The sequence below is a fragment of the Sinohyriopsis cumingii genome, chromosome 16 (assembly GCF_028554795.1).
Source record: "Sinohyriopsis cumingii isolate HCF-2022 chromosome 16, ASM2855479v2, whole genome shotgun sequence".
Taxonomy (NCBI): domain Eukaryota; kingdom Metazoa; phylum Mollusca; class Bivalvia; order Unionida; family Unionidae; genus Sinohyriopsis; species Sinohyriopsis cumingii.
The window spans coordinates 72,749,408-72,768,760 of NC_142976.1; the positions used below are offsets into that span (position 1 = coordinate 72,749,408).

The 19,353-nt window shown below is 35.0% G+C and overlaps 1 protein-coding gene across 2 annotated transcripts in view; it reads right to left on the minus strand.

Moving 5' to 3' along the window:
• The window catches only part of LOC149780772 (Y+L amino acid transporter 2-like), a 60,796-nt gene that overhangs the window by 20,285 nt on the left and 21,158 nt on the right, over positions 1-19,353 (minus strand). For both annotated transcript variants that reach the window (XM_089937847.1, XM_089937845.1), the window contains 4 exons: positions 17,558-17,602; positions 16,191-16,314; positions 11,591-11,694; positions 8,744-8,840 (listed from right to left, as the gene is read on the minus strand). In XM_089937847.1, the coding sequence (XP_089793973.1) occupies positions 8,744-8,840; positions 11,591-11,694; positions 16,191-16,314; positions 17,558-17,602 (370 nt within the window). The remainder of the gene's footprint in view (positions 1-8,743; positions 8,841-11,590; positions 11,695-16,190; positions 16,315-17,557; positions 17,603-19,353) is intronic.

Genomic DNA, 19,353 nt, shown 5'->3' on the forward strand with positions numbered 1-19,353 from the left:
TCCTGCTCATAATTAAACTCACTCCAATTCTTAACAATATAAAACTATTTAACAAGTTCTATACAAATTTGATCAGAAATGTAGCTGCAAGATTGTTGACAAGCTCCACCAATAAGATGCATGGTCACATCATAAATATGCATGAATTTGACTCAATCTCACTCAACCACAAGATGCTGAATATGTAAGCATATTTAAAAAGTTTGATAAAAATCATATCAAATCAAAAATGCAGTCTTTAGAGTGGTACAAAAGTCTGCTAATCTGATGCAAGATCATCTCCATCATATGCATGGGTATTGTTCATAATAAAATCATCCAACATCATGGTCATAGTCTCTCATATGGTAAGAAGGTCATCCAGTCATTTGCAAGATCACCTCCTTAATATCAACATATCATGCTCATATTAAAACTCATTATATAACTTGATGATACAAGCCTATTTATCACGCCCAGTATAAAAAATATATCGGACAAAGTCATGCAACTGTTGACAAGCTAAATCAATTAGATTATAAAAAAACTCAAAAATATGCAACAAGACATTAAAAAATAACTACTTTAATATGGCAAAATGAAATAAGTGTGTTTCCTATTGCACTGTTTTTAAAATTAGTGTATATATATATATATATATATATATATATATATATATATATATATATATATATATATATATATATATATATATATATATATATATATATATATATATAGAGAGAGAGAGAGAGAGAGAGAGAGAGAGTATTAAGCACTTCAAGTACTGGCTAAACCAGTTCAATTAGATGCACAAATCAATTTATTTAGGAATTTTTTTATTAATTTTTTTTCACCAGGGACAAAAGTGCTAGAGTTGGCAACAAAGACAGGGATGATCAGCCAACCAGAAACACATATATTTTGTTTTTTGGCCTTACATACTTAAGTGTGAAATACAGAAATTTATTGGCAAGATAATTTAGATCCTTTTTTCATTCCTATATTTTCACCTTTCAAGAACAGATCCCTATATTTTCACATCTGATAATATAAGAATTCCAATCATATCATGCCATACCTGATTGTGTGTACCTACATCTGCAGAAGCAAAAACAAGAATTTTGTGGGCTAAAATACATAAATTTCTACTGCTTTAGATTTCAGGCATGAAAATAAATTTTTATTTAAAAAATCTGACTTGATGCCATTTGTGTCATTATGAAGTTATTTCCCCTTATCTGACAATAATGATAAATCCGCTCTGATGCTGAATCGGACCTGCTTTGTCTTCAAAATATGAACAAATAACTTACAAAATGTCAAAAATGTCAGTTACTGCAACAGATAAGGTCAACCCACTCCTACTGCTCTCTTATGTCACTGATATTTATATTATTGGTCTATGAAAGTGAGATGAATTTACGAAAAGAGTGAATGGTTGATGTTGTGGTTAAGCACGAGTTTAATATCTAAGTTGCAATTGTTGAGCAATTATGGTACACAATAAAAATAACATTTTCTTTTCCTGCAAAAATACTGAAAATAGTTCATTTAGTGGTACCAAAAATGATATATTTTAACTTGTGGCTTTTGCCACTCAATAAATATCATGTTTATTAAACCACATTATGAAATATATCCGGCATTAACATACTATAAAAAAAAAAAACACTTTTTCCTTCTATCCAGATAATTCAGATCCTAACGAAAATTATCATATTTTAACAATTATTTTGTATCTAAACTTAACATCTTTACTGTCAGGATTACGTATCACCTTACAAGTTCAATGCTGCTTGGTTGTGGCTGTCCAGGCAGGAAAACAAAGTTGTTACATGAGTCATGACATCAGACCCACATGAGGAAGCAAACATTTTCAATAACTAGTTTTATAAGGTGTTCACTGCAGAATAAAATACCATTCCTATACCAGACAAAGGACATAATCATCATTCTAATATAACCATAAATAAGAATGGCACTCTAACTTCTAAACGGCCGGATGCAAAGCAATGGGGGCCTGATAAAATCAATGAAAAAGCACTAAAAAAATACAAAACACCATTGCCCCCATGTAAAACACTATTTTCCAAAATCTGATAAATACAGGTACAATACTAGATGATTGGAAATAAACCAATGTCAGCCCTGTAATCAACAAAAGGTGAAACATATAACACTATAACACCAATCCCTCAATAACCCGCGCCCTGATAACTTGCGATCCCGCTTATAACGCGGTGTCCGTCTTGGCTGCCGATTTTTTCCAGGGAAAATGTATTTAAAATATCTTTAAAATATGCTGAACGTGATAAGAATTGATAATTAAACCTTGACACATTGCTCATTTTATCATCGAAAATGGTGATTAATGCCCATAAAAATAGAATCCATATTTTGAAATTTGCAAGTTCTAAATAAGAATTAATTTCAGAGATCTCGAAAATGCTTAATTACACGTATTTGGAGGCCAATTTTTTTATCTGGAACGCAGAAAATCACTAAGACGGGAGTCCTCCATAAGTATGTAATAGGTGCGCGGGAAAATTCAAAGATCTGCCAGTCCTGCTTCAGCCACCTGCTTTGTGGGAAAATGTTTTTATCAGTTAGCTGTGCTGATATTTACAATGACAGAATTCAGTGACTGAAACACTCCTTGATATACATACATGTTGCCATTTTATAAGAGTACATAAAAAAAAAGAACATGATGCAATAGCTAGGCAGCTAGTTCAAAGGCTTTGACTGGTGGCCAGGTGAGAAAATGTACTGATATTTAGTGATTGAATTCAGAGGCAGAAAGACCCAGTTTTAAAATCCTAGCGAAACCTCTGTTTAAAGATATAAGTTTTTATGATAAATAGTTGTGAGTATACTGTAAATAAACAGTCTGGTGAAATAGCAATCAATGAAAACTTCTGGTAAATGCTAACAGGTGGCAACAGAGAATGAAATAAACACCAATTAAACGTCTTCCTGTGTGAAAGCCATGTTCTAATCCTTTAATTCCATTTCAGTGTAAACATTATAATCGCAACATATTCTGTTCATTGAAAACATGAAAAGAGTCAATCGACCATCACATCAAAACCCGTGAGTACATACTTCTGTGAGAACCTAATTACATGCCGGCTTTGTTTTGATCAACAACTTGGGGAAGTGTTTGTTGCATTATAAAATCGATTACAAGAGACCTGTGTTGTTTTATCACTTTGTATATGTCTTTTGTATCAAATCAAGCAAGGTAGGCACAAAGAAAAAATTCAAAGGCATGCAAATCGGAGCATAAGCTCTTGTGGTCACTACCATTATCAAAATTCATTTTATTTGACCAATCGAAAATGGTTTCACATTTTTTATGTACTTAACATCATTAAAGCATATATTATCAATCAGTATTGTGTCTTAATCATTTGTAAATATGACCACGGAGAGTAAAGGAATCAAGCAAAAGGCATACTCAGTGACTGAAAAGCTGTGCATTATAGATAGGGTTCATATTGGTGAAGCGAGAGCCAAAGTTTGCAATGAACTAAAAATTGCTGAGTCGACACTTCAAGGTTGGCTTAAAGATGAGCAGAAACTTCGGGATTACATACATGTTGTTGATACAGATGATGGGATAAAAAGAAAACGAGCATGGACTGCACAAGATACTGAATTAGATGATGCTGTGTACACGTGGTTCACACAGCAACGTGAACAAGGTGTTCCCATCTCTGGAACAATTCTAAAGGCCCAAGCAGAGAAAATGGCAAAAATTATGGACAATGAATCACATTTTGGGGCAAGCCAAGGATGGCTTTGGAGATTTCAGCGCTGATATGGAATTAAACAGAATTCGTTGTCAGGAGAGATACACGAATCAGGAAGTCGCGTGTAATTATCCAAACCAGCTCAGAGAGATAATCATCAGTGAACAATACACAGAAGATCAAATTTACAGCTGTGATGAGGCTGGACTTTGCTATAGAATGATGCCAGACAAAACTCTTGCTTCCAAAGATGACCCGCACAAAAAGGAGGGCTTCAAGCTCAACAAAGAGAAATTAACACTTTTGTTTTGTGTGAACAAAACTGGTACACACAAGATGAAACCATTATGTATTGGCAAATACAAGTCTGCTCGTTGTTTCCATCATATGAACATGGACAGTCTTCCATTTCTATACAGAAACAGTGGAAATGCGTGGATGACTATGATCACATTTACGTAGTGGTTTTTCAAGATGTTTGTACCAACCGTCAGAAACCACCAGTGATCCAGGGGGCATAGAGGAGAAAGCTATACTTTTATTGGATAATTGCCCAGCCCACCCCCTTGCTGATTCACTCATAACAAGTGATGGAAAGATCCGGGTGGAATACCTCCCAAAAAATACAACATCTATAATCCAGCCACTGGATCAAGGAATTATTAGCACTTTTAAACAGAATTACCGTCGGCTGTTAATACAGTCAATGCTGGACAGTGGAGAAAGTGTTACAACCTTTTTCAAAAGTGTGAATTTAAAAGAGGCTATATTCATGGGTGGTCAGGCTTAGAAAGCAATCACTCCTAAGACCAGAGAGGGGTGCTGGATTAAGGGTCTTGGAGCTGCCTTCAACGTAAAGCAAAACAGTAACAGAGACAGCGACGATGATAGTGACTTTGAAGGTTTCAGTGAAACTGATGTCATTAATGCAGAGGCTGTTTGGGAGAAATTCGTACAGACTCATGGTCCTGAGATGGACGTTTCTCTTGATGATATGGAGGAGTGGATTTGTGCTGAAAATGATTGCCCCACAGCCGAATACATGTCAGATGAAACAATAATTAATTCAATAACGAACAAATTTGTGGGAGAAGACGATTCTAACTGGAGTACCACAAGTGTTGAAAGTGATGCAGATGCAGATGTTGCACCACCTCCCCCCTCTGCACAAGAAGCAATCAAATCTTTTGATATTGTCATAAGGTGGCTGGAGACCCAAAATGTTGACTACGTAAAACTCATGCGGTTGAGAAATCTGAGGGATTTTGCTCAGTGGCAGAGAAACCAAGGAGTAACACAAAAAAATTTACTGATTTTTTCAAAAAGTGAATTGATATTTGTCAAGCGTGCAAGCGTGGCACAAATGGCAAGTATTAACTTGTTCTAATTTACGTTGTTTTAAATTTGTAGACTCATTAAATTCATGTTAGTACTGATTAACCCTTGTTTTTTGTTTTCCCTTTTACTTCTATCGCAATCAAATCTATCTATCGTTCGATCGAAAACGATTTCTCGAAAAGAGTCGATCTTTTGTATATAAAAAAACGTCTAATTTGGATCAAACAATAAAATTAGAATGTATCCATTTCAACATAAAAATTAGTGATGTAGTACACAATGTGTGAAGTGGTACACATGTTAAACGAACGGAAACCACGTGGAATAATGTTTTCGATGATCACCTAAATATACTGTAATTTATCCTGAAATTAATGTTGCTGTATGAGGTAATAATAAAGAAACTACACCATTATGAAGAGATATTTATTCACAGTTAATCTCAGCACGATTATAAAGTGAGTATTCAACACTATAATCTGCCTAACCCCCCCCCCTTATTTTTCCTTTATGTCATCGATCACTTTATTGGTTTTAAGCTTATTTTATAGGTCCCTCGATAACTCGCGCCTCACTTATAGTGCGGTCGATGTTTCTGGACCCCGATGTGCGCGAGTTATCGAGGGAGTGGTGTACCTACAGACCCATCTTTTAATTTGTATCACCATCAAAATAATGGAATACAAACTAGTCAGCTCCTTAATGATTAATTTAGAAAAGAACAACAGCAAGAACAAACATCTTGTGTGACTACACTATGGTTTCAGATCACAATGGTCACGTGAAACTGGTAGATGTTATTGATGAAGTTACATAAACAAATATCCAGTCATTACAATAAAAGAGTTTTTAAATGCAGTTGAGAAAGCACCTCACAAAATACTTTCATATTGATTTAATTCTGATGTCATTAATTCCACAGCGACACCATGGTGTCAAAGACTTTCTACAAGGCAGGAAACATACTACTGTTCTTGAAGGGCAACAGTCACACAGCTTAACAACTGACTTTGACCTAATTCTCTTGACACTTTCAACATAGTGCTCTCATGCTACTTGCAAGTGATAGCTATATCTATTGTAAAATGCAATCTTGTGATGACACTATCAAATTAATGATAGATATTAAAGCTGTAAATGAGTGGTCTAAAGCACTCACCATTACAGATCACTGCCATCTCACCTCTGTCTGCATGGGTTTGAGTCTCAGGCTCAGCCAATGTGGGTATGTGAGAAAGCAAGCCGGTAGCTTCTTGTGGGTCAGTGGTTCTTTCCGGGGTTTTCCTGGGTTCTTCCTCCACTATTTATACTGGCCACCATGTATAGCCTATCTTGTGCTGAAAAATGGCATTAAACCCTACAACAACAACAACCAACTGCAAACTGCATAGACTGAGATCTTCCATTGCATAATGCACTAGCAGATCTCAGTCTGTGCAGTTTCTTAGGAGTAATTGGTAGAACAAACAAAACAGACCCTGATCTGCAAGCTCGTTTTGCTATAGCAGATCAGGATGTTTGATGTTTTTGCAGTTTAACTCAACATGTACATGTGCTATCATATGGGAATGACATCAATCTTACAAAAAAGTTCAAATTTAAAACAGATCAAAAAATAGCAAGTGTGATATTATTAAATAGGTATTACAACATAGGCTCTGTAACAGACATGATAAATAACTTAACTGGCCAACTCTTGAGCAATGGTAACTACAAGCATGACACATACAATTTTGAACAACTCTGTACTATCATACTACCATCTATCCCACTGAAATTCTTAGACATATGTACTCCAGGACCACATGTAACCACAAACTAAGCTTTTTAATCATTCAAACAAGCAAAACTTCATATAAATATTCTTTCTTTCCTTGAACGATAGGTACCCAAAAGGACAAGTCTGCCAGCTACAAGCAGTTAAGGCAGACACTGTCGAACCTTACAGGATAGAGCTAACAATCTGTGCACTGTAACAACTTTCTATTAATTGACAAGTGAGATGGTACATTGTTTTAAATACACCGTTGAAGATGTTTCAAGACTCACTTTCGCTCACTCTATAAGATAGTTTGATTAGTGACTGCATGCCTAACTTAAAAAAAAAAAGAGAATCAAGATCAGAGAGTCAGATTGATTTGATACTTTATGGTACAGCAATACAAGTAGGTTATTTAGTGTCAAATGAAGTAAAGTGCCTTGCCAAAGGACACACAGTAGTAACTGACCCAGGCTGGTCCTATGGTAAGATTCGAACCCACACTTTTTCAGTCATGAGTCTGGAATGCTTACCACTGAACCACCATGGCTCCTCAGAGAGTCAGATAATTACAAAGTACTTACATACTAGGTCAAAAGATTGCTGGCCATGGAGTTAGATCTTTATCACAAATATACGTACCTGAACAAAGATTTCTGGCCAGGGAGTGAAATCCTTACCACATATAAACATACCTGAATGAAAATTTCTGACCAAGGATTGCTGGTCAGGGTTTTGGATTTTTACATCATGTGTAAGAACCAAAGATGGAAATGAAATATTTACGTCATATGCACATACCAGAATAAAGATAGTCAGGGAATTAGATTTTAATATCTTATGTACTTATCAGAACAAAATTGTCAATCAGGGAGGTGAATAATAATTTTATATGTAAATATGTAACAATTTAAATCATTCAAATGTTTCAGATTGATTGCTGGTCAGGGAGACTGTTGGCATTTGTACATGAAAAGAGATTGCCAGCAAAAAATGTGATTAATACCATATGTCACTGAAGAAAGACTGGCAGCCAGGAAGTTAGATAATTACATCATATGTATGTAAACTGAATAAAGATTGGCAGTCAGGGAGTTCTGATAATTACATCATATGCGGCCCCAAGTGGCCGAGTGGTCTAAAGCGCTCTCTGTTACGGATCACTGCCATCTCGCCTCTGTCTGCGTGGGTTCGAGTCTCGGATTCGGCTAATGTGGGTATGTGAGAAAGCTTGCCAGTAGCTTCTCGTGGGTTGGTGGTTCTTTCCGGGGTTTTTCCAGGTTTTTCCTCCACCATTAATACTGGCCGCCATGTATAGCCTATCGTGTGCTGAAAAATGGCGTTAAACCTTACAACAACAACAACATATGTAAACTGAACAAAGATTGCCAGTCAGGGAGTTCTTATAATTACATCATATGTAAACTGAATAAAGACTGGCAGTCAGGGAGTTCTGATAATTACATCATATGTAAACTGAATAAAGATTGGCAGTCAGGGAGTTCTGATAATTACATCATATGTATGTAACTGAACAAAGATTGGCAGTCAGGGAGTTCTGATAATTACATCATATGTAAACTGAACAAAGATTGGCAGTCAGGGAGTTCTGATAATTACATCATATGTATGTAACTGAATAAAGATTGGCAGTCATGGAGTTCTGATAATTACATCATATGTAAACTAATAAAGATTGGCAGTCAGGGAGTTTTAGATAATCATAGCCAGGGAGTTAGGTCTTGACATCATATACATGTACCAGAACAAAGACTTATCTGGATGTTGGATATTTACATATGTACATACCAAAACACAGATTGGTAAACGAGTTGGATATTTACATCATATCTACATACCAGAACAATGATCGGTCTGGGAGTTGGATATTTACATCATATGTACATACCAGAAAAATGATCGCCGGCCAGGGGGTCAGGTACCTGGTATGGATCATTCCCAGAATTAGTGGCATATGTCCAACACGGGCTCCAGCAAACAGTATCCTGTACAAACATGAAAAGAATTTTCTGTGAGCTTACTGAAACAGGCAATAAAATGAAATAAGATCAACAATAAACAAGAGGTTATTCATTTAAAGCTAACTGATCAGAGCTTTTACTAAGTTATCTACTTGGCTATCTACTTCCTTATCTACTTTCCTATGTCTTTATCTACTTTCCTATCTATGTTCTTATCCTCTTTCCAATCTACAAACCTGTTGTTTCTCTACATAAGTTAGTGCAGTTCAAACTTCTAATAATTATGCGAGTTCAGATCCCAAACCACCAACACACCAATACATGTATGGGGTAGATTTGTGGGTAAAGAATATGGAATGCAAGGATTTCACTCATTACCAAATTTTTCTGAGACGCTGATTAAGCCTGATCAAGACTGGATGAAAAATATGGACAGTCCAGAAACAAGAAATTTTATACTGACAGGTGTCACAGAATGCACAGCAGACACAGGGCTGTACCAAACACTCACTAGACCTCATCGTCAGGTGGACTATAACTTTGATGTGGTTTATTTCATCTTCAGCAACTCTAAAATGATACTAAGTCATATCAGTTTCCTTTTGTTTTTATTTCTTTGTTTTATTTCTAAAGCACAAATTATTACATTCAGACTAGTAAACATTAAATCAACTACATAAAAATTCCTAGCACACATTGTTTGCTGTCAGTTCAATGAAATTCTTAGCTCTATTCCTTCCTACCGACAAGAATGGTATCTTCATCATTGTAAAAAAAGGGATGTTTTTCAAATCCTGACACCGATCAGCTCAGGCTAGCTACAATGATGCATCCTTTGGCAAAGCACTTTACTCAAATTGCCTTGGCAATAAATAACCAATTTATGTTGTTGTGCTTTAAAACACCGAAAAAGCCAATGATGATATGAAACATGTCTAAGACGTTAAAAATATTCCTGGCCTTTTTCCACAATGTATGACTTACAGTAGATACAGTTATGTCTTACAGTAGATACAGCTAGATATTAATATCTTTGTACCATGAAATACTGTGAACCACTTTAAATTCGTGAGATACCAAATTTCGTGGTTTTGGGGGGCAACTGAGACAACGAATTTAAAGTCATAATGGTGTATGAACTAAGTTGATATTCAAAATGTATCCACCCATCCTATGCTGTGGTAAATCATTACTCATTTTGTTTGTTTTAATACCAATGGTATTGAGAGTACTGACAAATATACCAAATGATACAATTATAAAATATGAGTAATATTGGAAATTTATTGATTAAGATTTCGTTCATGTGCAAAAAAAATTGAACTTGAAGCCAACAAACAGTGGACTCTTAAACCCACGACTGTAGATTTTACTTTAAGTTTCCCATTCCCTGTCCACTGTATCAGCAATACTGTGACAGCTGAGAGAATGAATTATTTATGTATTTAACAAAAGGAAGCTTTATCTTGACAAGCCCATTTTCTTGTCATTGGATTTGTTTTAGTGCCCATTCTGAATTGTCGAAAGCTTTTATGTTTTGATAGCAGTCTTTAAGAAAACTGAAAAATTTAAATGCCATCTAACTTGCAGCCATAGTATTAATTTTGTTTGTCTGCACATTCATGCATAAAAAAATGACTTCAACTTTTTTGCACTAAGTGCCTAATTAACCCAATTATACTACAGCATGGATTAGGATGGTTGGCCTGGAAACGAGTGAAAGTGAATAACAGTATAATCTTCTATTGAGATATATATACACCATCACTCAATCTTTTATCATGGTATTTTAAAATGATAAATCAAACAAATTAGGTGCCAACAAATATGTATTTTTTACCAAGCCTTAAAATTGGATACACATGCATTTAAACTGATTCACAGTATTAACAATTAACCATTGTATAATAAATTATTTCCTGTCCTTGTTTAAGCTTAAATTGACCTTCATTTAGGTCATAACAAGAGAGGTACATGTGTGTCATAAAATAAATAAACCACTGCATTACATTTATTATACGTTCAGAAAATAACTAAAGAATTACATCTTCCTAGTAAAGCTGAAATTAATTAATCTGTTTGTAACCATGGACACAAAATGGATTAAAACAAGTATGGATATAACCACACACACATACCAATCAGCATCACATTTTCTAACATTTGTTTCCCCTTCGAAATTCTTGGACCATTTTTTGTACGTACATGTGAATAATAGTGAAATCTGAATGGATACAAATATTAAGATTTAATATTTTGAACAAGTAAACTTTAAAAATGATAAATTATGGAAAAACTATACCAGAAAAAAGATCTAATACAATGCAAGCATATGTGTAAAATCTCTGCATGAGACCTTTCCAAATTAACCTCAAGTAACCTCAATTAATAATTAGTCAATTAACTACACCTAACGTCTCATTATCTCTGTACCGTTAGCCCAGAAAATATTGCTTTGGTTGCCTCAAATGTTCAAGCTTTCATTTGTTTAAGTGGATGTGATAAATCTGTAAAATTTCAAACTGCTGGATACATTAAAAAAGATTTTCTGATGCAAACGAGGTGGGATGGGGTGGCCCGTAGGTGAAGCTTAGACCAGAAGTTCTATGACGCAGAGCACTCATGACTGCACTTCCAGGATTCTAACTGAATGCTGAATATGCAATAGCCGACTGACAAGTCGATGGGGTGAAGTAATTTAGCAATGGATTTGTCTGACTGTGTACCAAGGTACCAAAGAAAAATTTGATTTTAGGTCAGGGCAAATTAAGTACCTGGAATGTCCCATAATGGATGCATTTAATGCTCCAATACAAGTCAAAGCCACAAAAATGGAAATCAGTGGAGCTATTGGTTTATAAAGAGTCTGGACAGCCAACTGAAATTAAATAATCAGGTAAAAATATTATATACATATAATGATGACATGGTTCATTCTTCATCTGTACAAATTGTCGTAATAATAACAAGAATCCCAAGATGGAACTAACGCTCTTCTGGTCAAAAAAGAATTTCCAGGAATTCATGACAAATCTGTTTCTTCTTTCCTTTGATTCTTATTCTTTCATTGGAAATTCTCTTATAGATACCTTTAGCAGATGTTAATTGCTGACCCTTTGTAAGAGCAGTAGAATCACCCACCCCCATAAAAGTGACATAATAAGAGAAAACAAAAGATTTCAACTGTAAACAACATACTTGCTTTTGTTGATCATTATGGAAGAAACACATACACACTGTATCAATCATTCTGAATGGGCAATAATTTACATAATTTCAAGGATTTTTAAATTTAAGCTAATCACTGAGTAGAACACAAGTACACAGAAAGAGGATTTGGCATCAACTGGTGATATTTCAACTTTCACTTCCAACAGGATCTACAAAACAATGATGATTGTATGGTCCAACACCAGAAATGAATACTGAGAAAGTCACAAAAAAAGGAAAGCTGTATTTAATTACATGGTTAGACTTTTGTTGTATACTCACTATATTAATTAAAATATAGTGTTTAAACAAACGGTTAGCCACCTGACAGAAAAGACTAACATTTTACAAAATGCATGGGTCCTAAATGCACTGATGTCAGACCTACAGTAATTTCAAACACTGCTGAGCACTGAAACCATCTCAGATATTCTCGAGAAACTCCACCAGACCAAACATCAGAAACAACAATATTTTCTTATTGTTGTTGTTGTTGTTGTAGAGTTTAACGCCATTTTTCAGTACACGATAGGCTATACATGGCGACCAGTATTAATGGTGGAGGAAGAACCCGGGAAAACCCCCGGAAAGAACCACTGACCCACGAAAAGCTACTGGCAAGCTTTCTCACATACCCACATTGGCTGAATCTGAGACTCAAACCCACGCAGACAGAGGTGAGATGGCAGTGATCCGTAGTGGAGAGTGCGTTAGACCACTTGGCCACTCGGGGCCAAACAATATTTTCTTAAATGTCCTAGCTAACAAGACACCTGTAAGTGCAATATAAAATTCTTTGTCATGTCATTTGGCCTTTGACCTGAACATTGCACCCAGTTGCTAATAAAATGGTCACATTAACAAGTAAAAAAATCTGAAATGGCCACTTTTAAGGTCATGCAGACACTTGCATGAAACTCCAGCAATCAAGGCTCATCTAAAATACAGTCATTCCAGATTCCTATGACAGAAATCAAAGCATACAAAAATATCCTAATACCAACAACTATGTCCCATCCTTTTTGGATGATATGCATATAGGGTATAGGGGGCAGGCAAGGTGATTCTTGCTGTAACCCATGGACCCATGTTTGAATCTTAGAAGTCTATATTAGTTCAACTCCAATTCCAATGTTTGTGTTTAGCAATCACAACCCCCTTACTTTCATTGGCAAGATGAAAAACAAAAACCAGAGACTATCAGAGTGGATGTGATATTGCAAAAATACAAAATTGACATACAGCACGTCAAGGGAAACGATAATTTAATATCAGATGCACTTTCACGTGTATATAAATGTATTGTTTCATGTATACTTTGTGCCATTCATAAGATTTAAAAGAAAAAAAGAAAGCTTTATTGCATTAATCTCTCTTTTTACTTTCAATTTACATGCTATTGTAATGTAACATTGTATGTTGGACTTGACCTTGTCCAAAACTGAGTTCATTTCTGCTTGACATGAATTGACTTTTTTGGGTAAACAACTAATACATAACTAAATTATTCTCTATGTGTATGGGTTTAAAATCAGAATTATCATTAGCAGAAGTCTAGGTCTAGTTTTTGGAATTTTCTTAGTGTATTTGACACAGTCCAGGTTCTCTTTTCTAATAATACCGTATATACTCACGTATAAGCCCATTTACATATAAGCCGACCCCCAAACTGAACAGGTATAAACACTAAAAAGTGCATGACCCACGCATAAGCCGACCTACAACTCTGAGACATCTCAAGATGCACAAGGTAAGTTCTAAATGTGTTTATTTAGGCAAAGTTATATTTTAAAAAATTACATGCATACTTATCTCGAGGTTGGCATGCATGATTATTAAAAAGAAATGGTATAAACTTGTTTGAAAAGTAATTTATTTAATTTTCTGTTTTCTTATTGTTTCTGCCTAATTTAGATTTGTGTATAATTTGAATACATCCTAATACATCAACGTCCAAGAGATTTCTAGTTACTCTAATGCCTAGTTGTGTTAGAAACATCGTTTTTCACTGCCTATTTTGCTTGCACTGGAGCAGAAGGCTGAAAGTTGGAGTTCTTTTTTGTTGTTGTTGTTGTTGTTGTTGTTGTAGGGTTTAACGCCATTTTTCAGCACATGATAGGCTATATATGGCAGCCAGTATTAATGGTGGAGGAAGAACCCGGGAAAATCCCGGAAAGAACTGGCAAGCTTTCTCACATACCCACATTGCCTGAATCCGAGACTCGAACCGACATAGACAGAAGTGAGATGGCAGTGATCTATAACGGAGAGAGCTTTAGACACTTGGCCACTCGAGGCCCCCTTTTTGCAGGGGGGGCTTAACAGACCCATCATTTTTGTATCTTATCCTACTTTTTGCAAAGGTTCACCTGTCTGCCTTAGCTCGGAGGCCAAAAAGTATAAAATCCAGACACAAAATCAGATTCCAACCATGGGCAAATTTTTGGTGGAAAAAAATTAGGTCCCAAAAATTACATTTTTCCCTCTATATTTTGTAGTGCAACTAGAACGTCCAGATTATTTGGTACCATTGTAGAGCTACATCTGTCTACTTTTCTATAATACCACCCACTTTAGTGTATCATACATGACCTTGATGCTACAAAGCTCTTCAGTAGGCTACTACCTCCTGATGCATAAATGAGGTGCCAGGGGTTAATGAGATATAGAGATTTTTTTAATGAAAGCAAGACCATGAAAAAATCACAGTATAGAAAACCATACTTTAAACAGAACTATTCATGCTACTTATTTGTCAGTTTTCTTGTACATGTACCAATGTATTGTTCTCTGTACAAATTAAATATCAATTATGCAATCTTTCTGTTTTAAGTACTTCACACACACACACACATAGAGGTCCCTCTCTTATACAGCCCACCTCACCAGTGGCCACCTCCTCTACATGCCTAGTTTTCCCAGTACTGACAAGTTTGTGTACAAAGTACCCCTCAGATGCAGCATGGTGTCGGCATCGTAAACCAAAAATATTAAATTTACCCCTCACAAGCAGCCATGTTTTATTTTAGTATGTGTCTAAAACCAATAATTCATACAGTAAGGTAAGTAATCCAATTATCTATACAGATGTCTGTTTCCTTATTCCAAGTTTTCACTACTAAACAAGTACAATATAACATGTGCCACTATGGTTAATATTATATCATTAGCTAAAAATGCTCAGTCACATTTACAGGAAAGGTGATCAACAATGTTATGATAGAGTTTTGAGCTTTACACAAGCTTTTGAGTTCTTTTCTTTGTTGATTATGACAGCACATAATTGTCAAGATCATAACAGACACAAAGAGAAAGTAACCTTGAACAAAACAAGGTACCAAAAGACCAAAAAGTCAAGTGAATGTATGTGTATCATTTCTTTTAAAAACAAAACATTGCATCTAATCTACACAAGTGTTATCTGCATAATTAAACTTCAGTATTGTACAATTAGCAAAACAGGAATCAACTGTCACAAAATTTTAACATATCATTGCATAATTGGAAAACTATTCTTACTTTAGAAGAAAATGTAAAATTTATTCAACTCTGCAACAATCGGGAGAGTTCAAGAGTTTTTGCTGAAAATTTGATTTTGGAAAGATTCAAATAAACAATATCATAACAGATAAGGAGAACATTTGGCAGCAATGGGAAAATTAAGTGAATGGAAAGTGAATGATTATAAATTCAAAGCAATGTTTGTAACAAGATTTAAATGACATTTTTAATGGTCTTCAATGCAAGTGCCAATACCCCACTCACATTTCATGCTTAAGAATCAAGAACTATTAATCTATTTCACTTGAAGTAAGTCTATTCTAAAGACAAGAAGAACCTTTCAGTAATTAATGACAATTTTAAATAAAGATAATAAATGCTTTGAAGTTACACGTAGCTTTGTTACTACATACACATGCATATACTTCTCAAAAAACAGTTCCCCTCTGCAAAGGCTACCTGTCTTATATGGACACTTTCCCAGTGCAGAAAGGGTGACTATAAAAGAGGACACCTGCACATACAACAAACATACAGACAATTCTGCTATTTTCCAAAATCTTTATAAAAATAACTAAATTTCAAGAGTATGATTCACAATTTGAGAAGAAATTTCTAAAAGTTGGTAGAATAATCATCTCCTAAAATTCGGACCTTTCTTACCAATGCCACTGCTTTTGAGTTGATGATTTCCTGTGGTGACAAAATGGCTAAATATGCAACATTTGCCATTATGTATTTGAGAATCACGATGACAAATGTAATGTTGCAGGCAAGTGGAAGATCTCTGAAAATAAATCAATAAAAAAAAGAAATAAACAAGCAAATTCTGCTTTTCAGTGAAGTAAAGAATATAGAGAAAATTATTTAAAATACATTTGTAAAGGAAGGGTTGATGAAAATGTGGAACACAATTTAAAGTAGGTGAGGTGTCATCAATAAAAAGCTTCATAAATTGTACATCATAACCCCAATGCATCAAGTTATTCTGCAGAAACCATTTTTCTTTTTCTTTTTCAGACTTTTGACCTTAAACTTGGGCCTACTGACCCCTAAACTGATAGGTACCTTTCTTGTCTCAAACTGTGGTTATCCAAAAAATTTGATAATAGAACCTATAGGAGTTATTCAATGAAAACCATTTACCTTCTTGTGAAGTACTTATGACCTTGACTTTTACTTTCTGACCTTCTGACCCAACATTCACTGGTGTCTTTTTTTATCTTAAATGTAAGCCATTTAAAACAGTTAAGTTTGTTTAAGGTATCTGGTATAAAAATCAAGTTATTGTGTAAAAACCTTTTCCCTTTTTCTAGCTGCTGTGACGTTTTGAAACAGAAAGTAATAGGTGGTTTCTTCCTTGTCCCAAATGCAGCTTCTTAAATAGTTTGGTAACAGTAGATGCTAGAGAACTCCAGTTATTGTGGGGAGAAAAAAAAAAAGGAAATAAGAGCATAATATGCTCAGCCTAATGGTGGTTATACAATAAAAATGCTGGCCATTAACACCTAAACAATGTCACAGAATACTTACAATCTTACTGAGTCCAACAATAATTAAAGAATTTTTATTCTGTGGAAACACTGGCTGTCTCCAACAATCGAAGTCACAACTCCACTATATAATAATATTATGCACAATGAATGCTGAAAAAAACAAAGCCTCCGTCATGTCAGCAGAAACATATCAAATTACATAACAAATCTGGTGGAAATCCAATTAACAATTAAGTTAGTTTTTGGAAAAAATGTAAATGACAGGTTACAAAAATCAGGGGCTAGAGCTGTACTAAATAATGATGCTGAATGTTGATAAATAATTGTTTCAAACATGGAGCTCATTAATAAATATTAAAATTGACATCCAAACTTGTCATATATTTCTAGTGACCTTTAGACCTATTTCCCACTTTTGAATCTGACTACTATCAACTCTGATAGGTTCACATGACCTCAGATGTTCATAATTTAATTTTCAGAGCCAAACAGCGGTGAAACACCGAGGATGTTTATCATTATTATTTTAATTACCTTCCTGGATTTTCTACCTCTTCCATCATGCTTGTCATAATCTGCCTAAAAATATAAAAATAACAAGAGGTCCAATTGGACTTGTTATTTCTCACTAACTTAAATAAAATAAAAGATGACCATTTCACCTCGAACAAAACCCTAACTAAACTATTTCTCAAATTTTATATCGTGTCAAATTTTGCCTATTTTACTTTAGTTTGATACAAATTCTAATCTATGCCAATATCATTCTTTGTGCAGAAATCTCTTCCAAAGCTGTTGACGAAATCTGTTATGATAATGTTTCAAGGCTTTTTGTATCTTTGTCCATATTTAATGGCACATCAGCACCAAATGTCCACTACAGCAAGGCCTCTATTCCATGACGCTTTCTATCAAAGTCAGTCAAACTGACCCTGTGGAGTGGTTTTTTTATACATAAGGTTGTTTAACCCTTTACCTCATAGAGCTTAGTGACAAAGTGCAGCACGCTATAAATAGAACACCTGTTACCTAGCAGACCGCATCTGCATAGGCATGCCTGTGAATTGTTAAGCTATGTAGTGGTGTTACGTTTAACAGCAGTTTTAACCATTTTACGTTTTAGGCAGACATTTATTATATGTGGAAAAATTGAAGAGTAAAGTCCGATTGTTATAGCTGTGTAATTATTTTTCACAGAAGAATATTTTATGTGCTATAAAATCGAGAGAGAACTCGTTCACCATCATGTCAGTGAGGCCACGTGACCGACCGTAGCTGCCATTTCCCATACTCGAAATTTACATGTTTTTCGTCTGCGTCTACATCACTAAGTCATCTGAATTTGATAATCAATAAAAAACTAATTGCTGCTTGCATAAATATCATAGCCTTTACCAAGGTTATTGAATCTTTCGTGTTTGTGATTCTACTCGTGAAAACTTCGTAAGTACTGAATGAAATCCTGCCTGTGAACTGTTAAGCAATTTTGTGTATGTTACATTTAACAACAATTTTAACCATTTTACATTTTTGGTACACGTATATTATATGTGGAAAAATTTAAGAGTAATGTCTGATTGTTATAGCTGTGTAATTATTTTCCACAGAAGAATTTTTTTATGTGCTTCAAAATCTTGAGAGAACTCGTTCACCGTCATGTCTGTGAGGCCACTTGACCAACCGTAGCTGCTATTTCCGATACTCAAAATTTACAAGGTTTTCTTGTGTGTCTATATCACTAAGTCATCTGAATTTGATAATTTATAAAAACTAATTGCTGCCTACATCAATATCAGAGACTTTACCTAATTTATTGAAACTTTCGTGATTGTTATTCTAATCGTGAAAACTTCGTACGTACTGAATGAAATCCGCGGCTGCCATTTTGGAGAGTGGAGATTACAACCCAGTTACTTTAAATAGCAGATATCGACCAGTGCATGAATAGCGACCACGTGATCTGACGTAATTGTCATTCGCAGAAATGAATGTAGTATGTAATAGGGGGGTTTTCCCCGAAGGTGGCGCTACGAAAACTAGCTCAAAATGGCTGATGTTTACCGCAGGCGTCAAAAGGCGCTTCTATGCGAATCTTGTAGAGGTGTCAAAAGGCGCTTCCATGCGAATGGAGTAGAGGCGTCCAAAGAAGCTTGTATGAGGTAAAGGGTTAAATGTTTTTATTTTTGTTACTGTTTTTATTACCATGTCCATGTGAGTGGTCATAGGGGTGATTGTAAAAAATCTTGTTTTTTGTGTCACATGCCATGACATTCAATGTGTTTATACTCATGTGTTTTGTTTTCTGTGTGAATTACTGCTTTAGTGCTAAT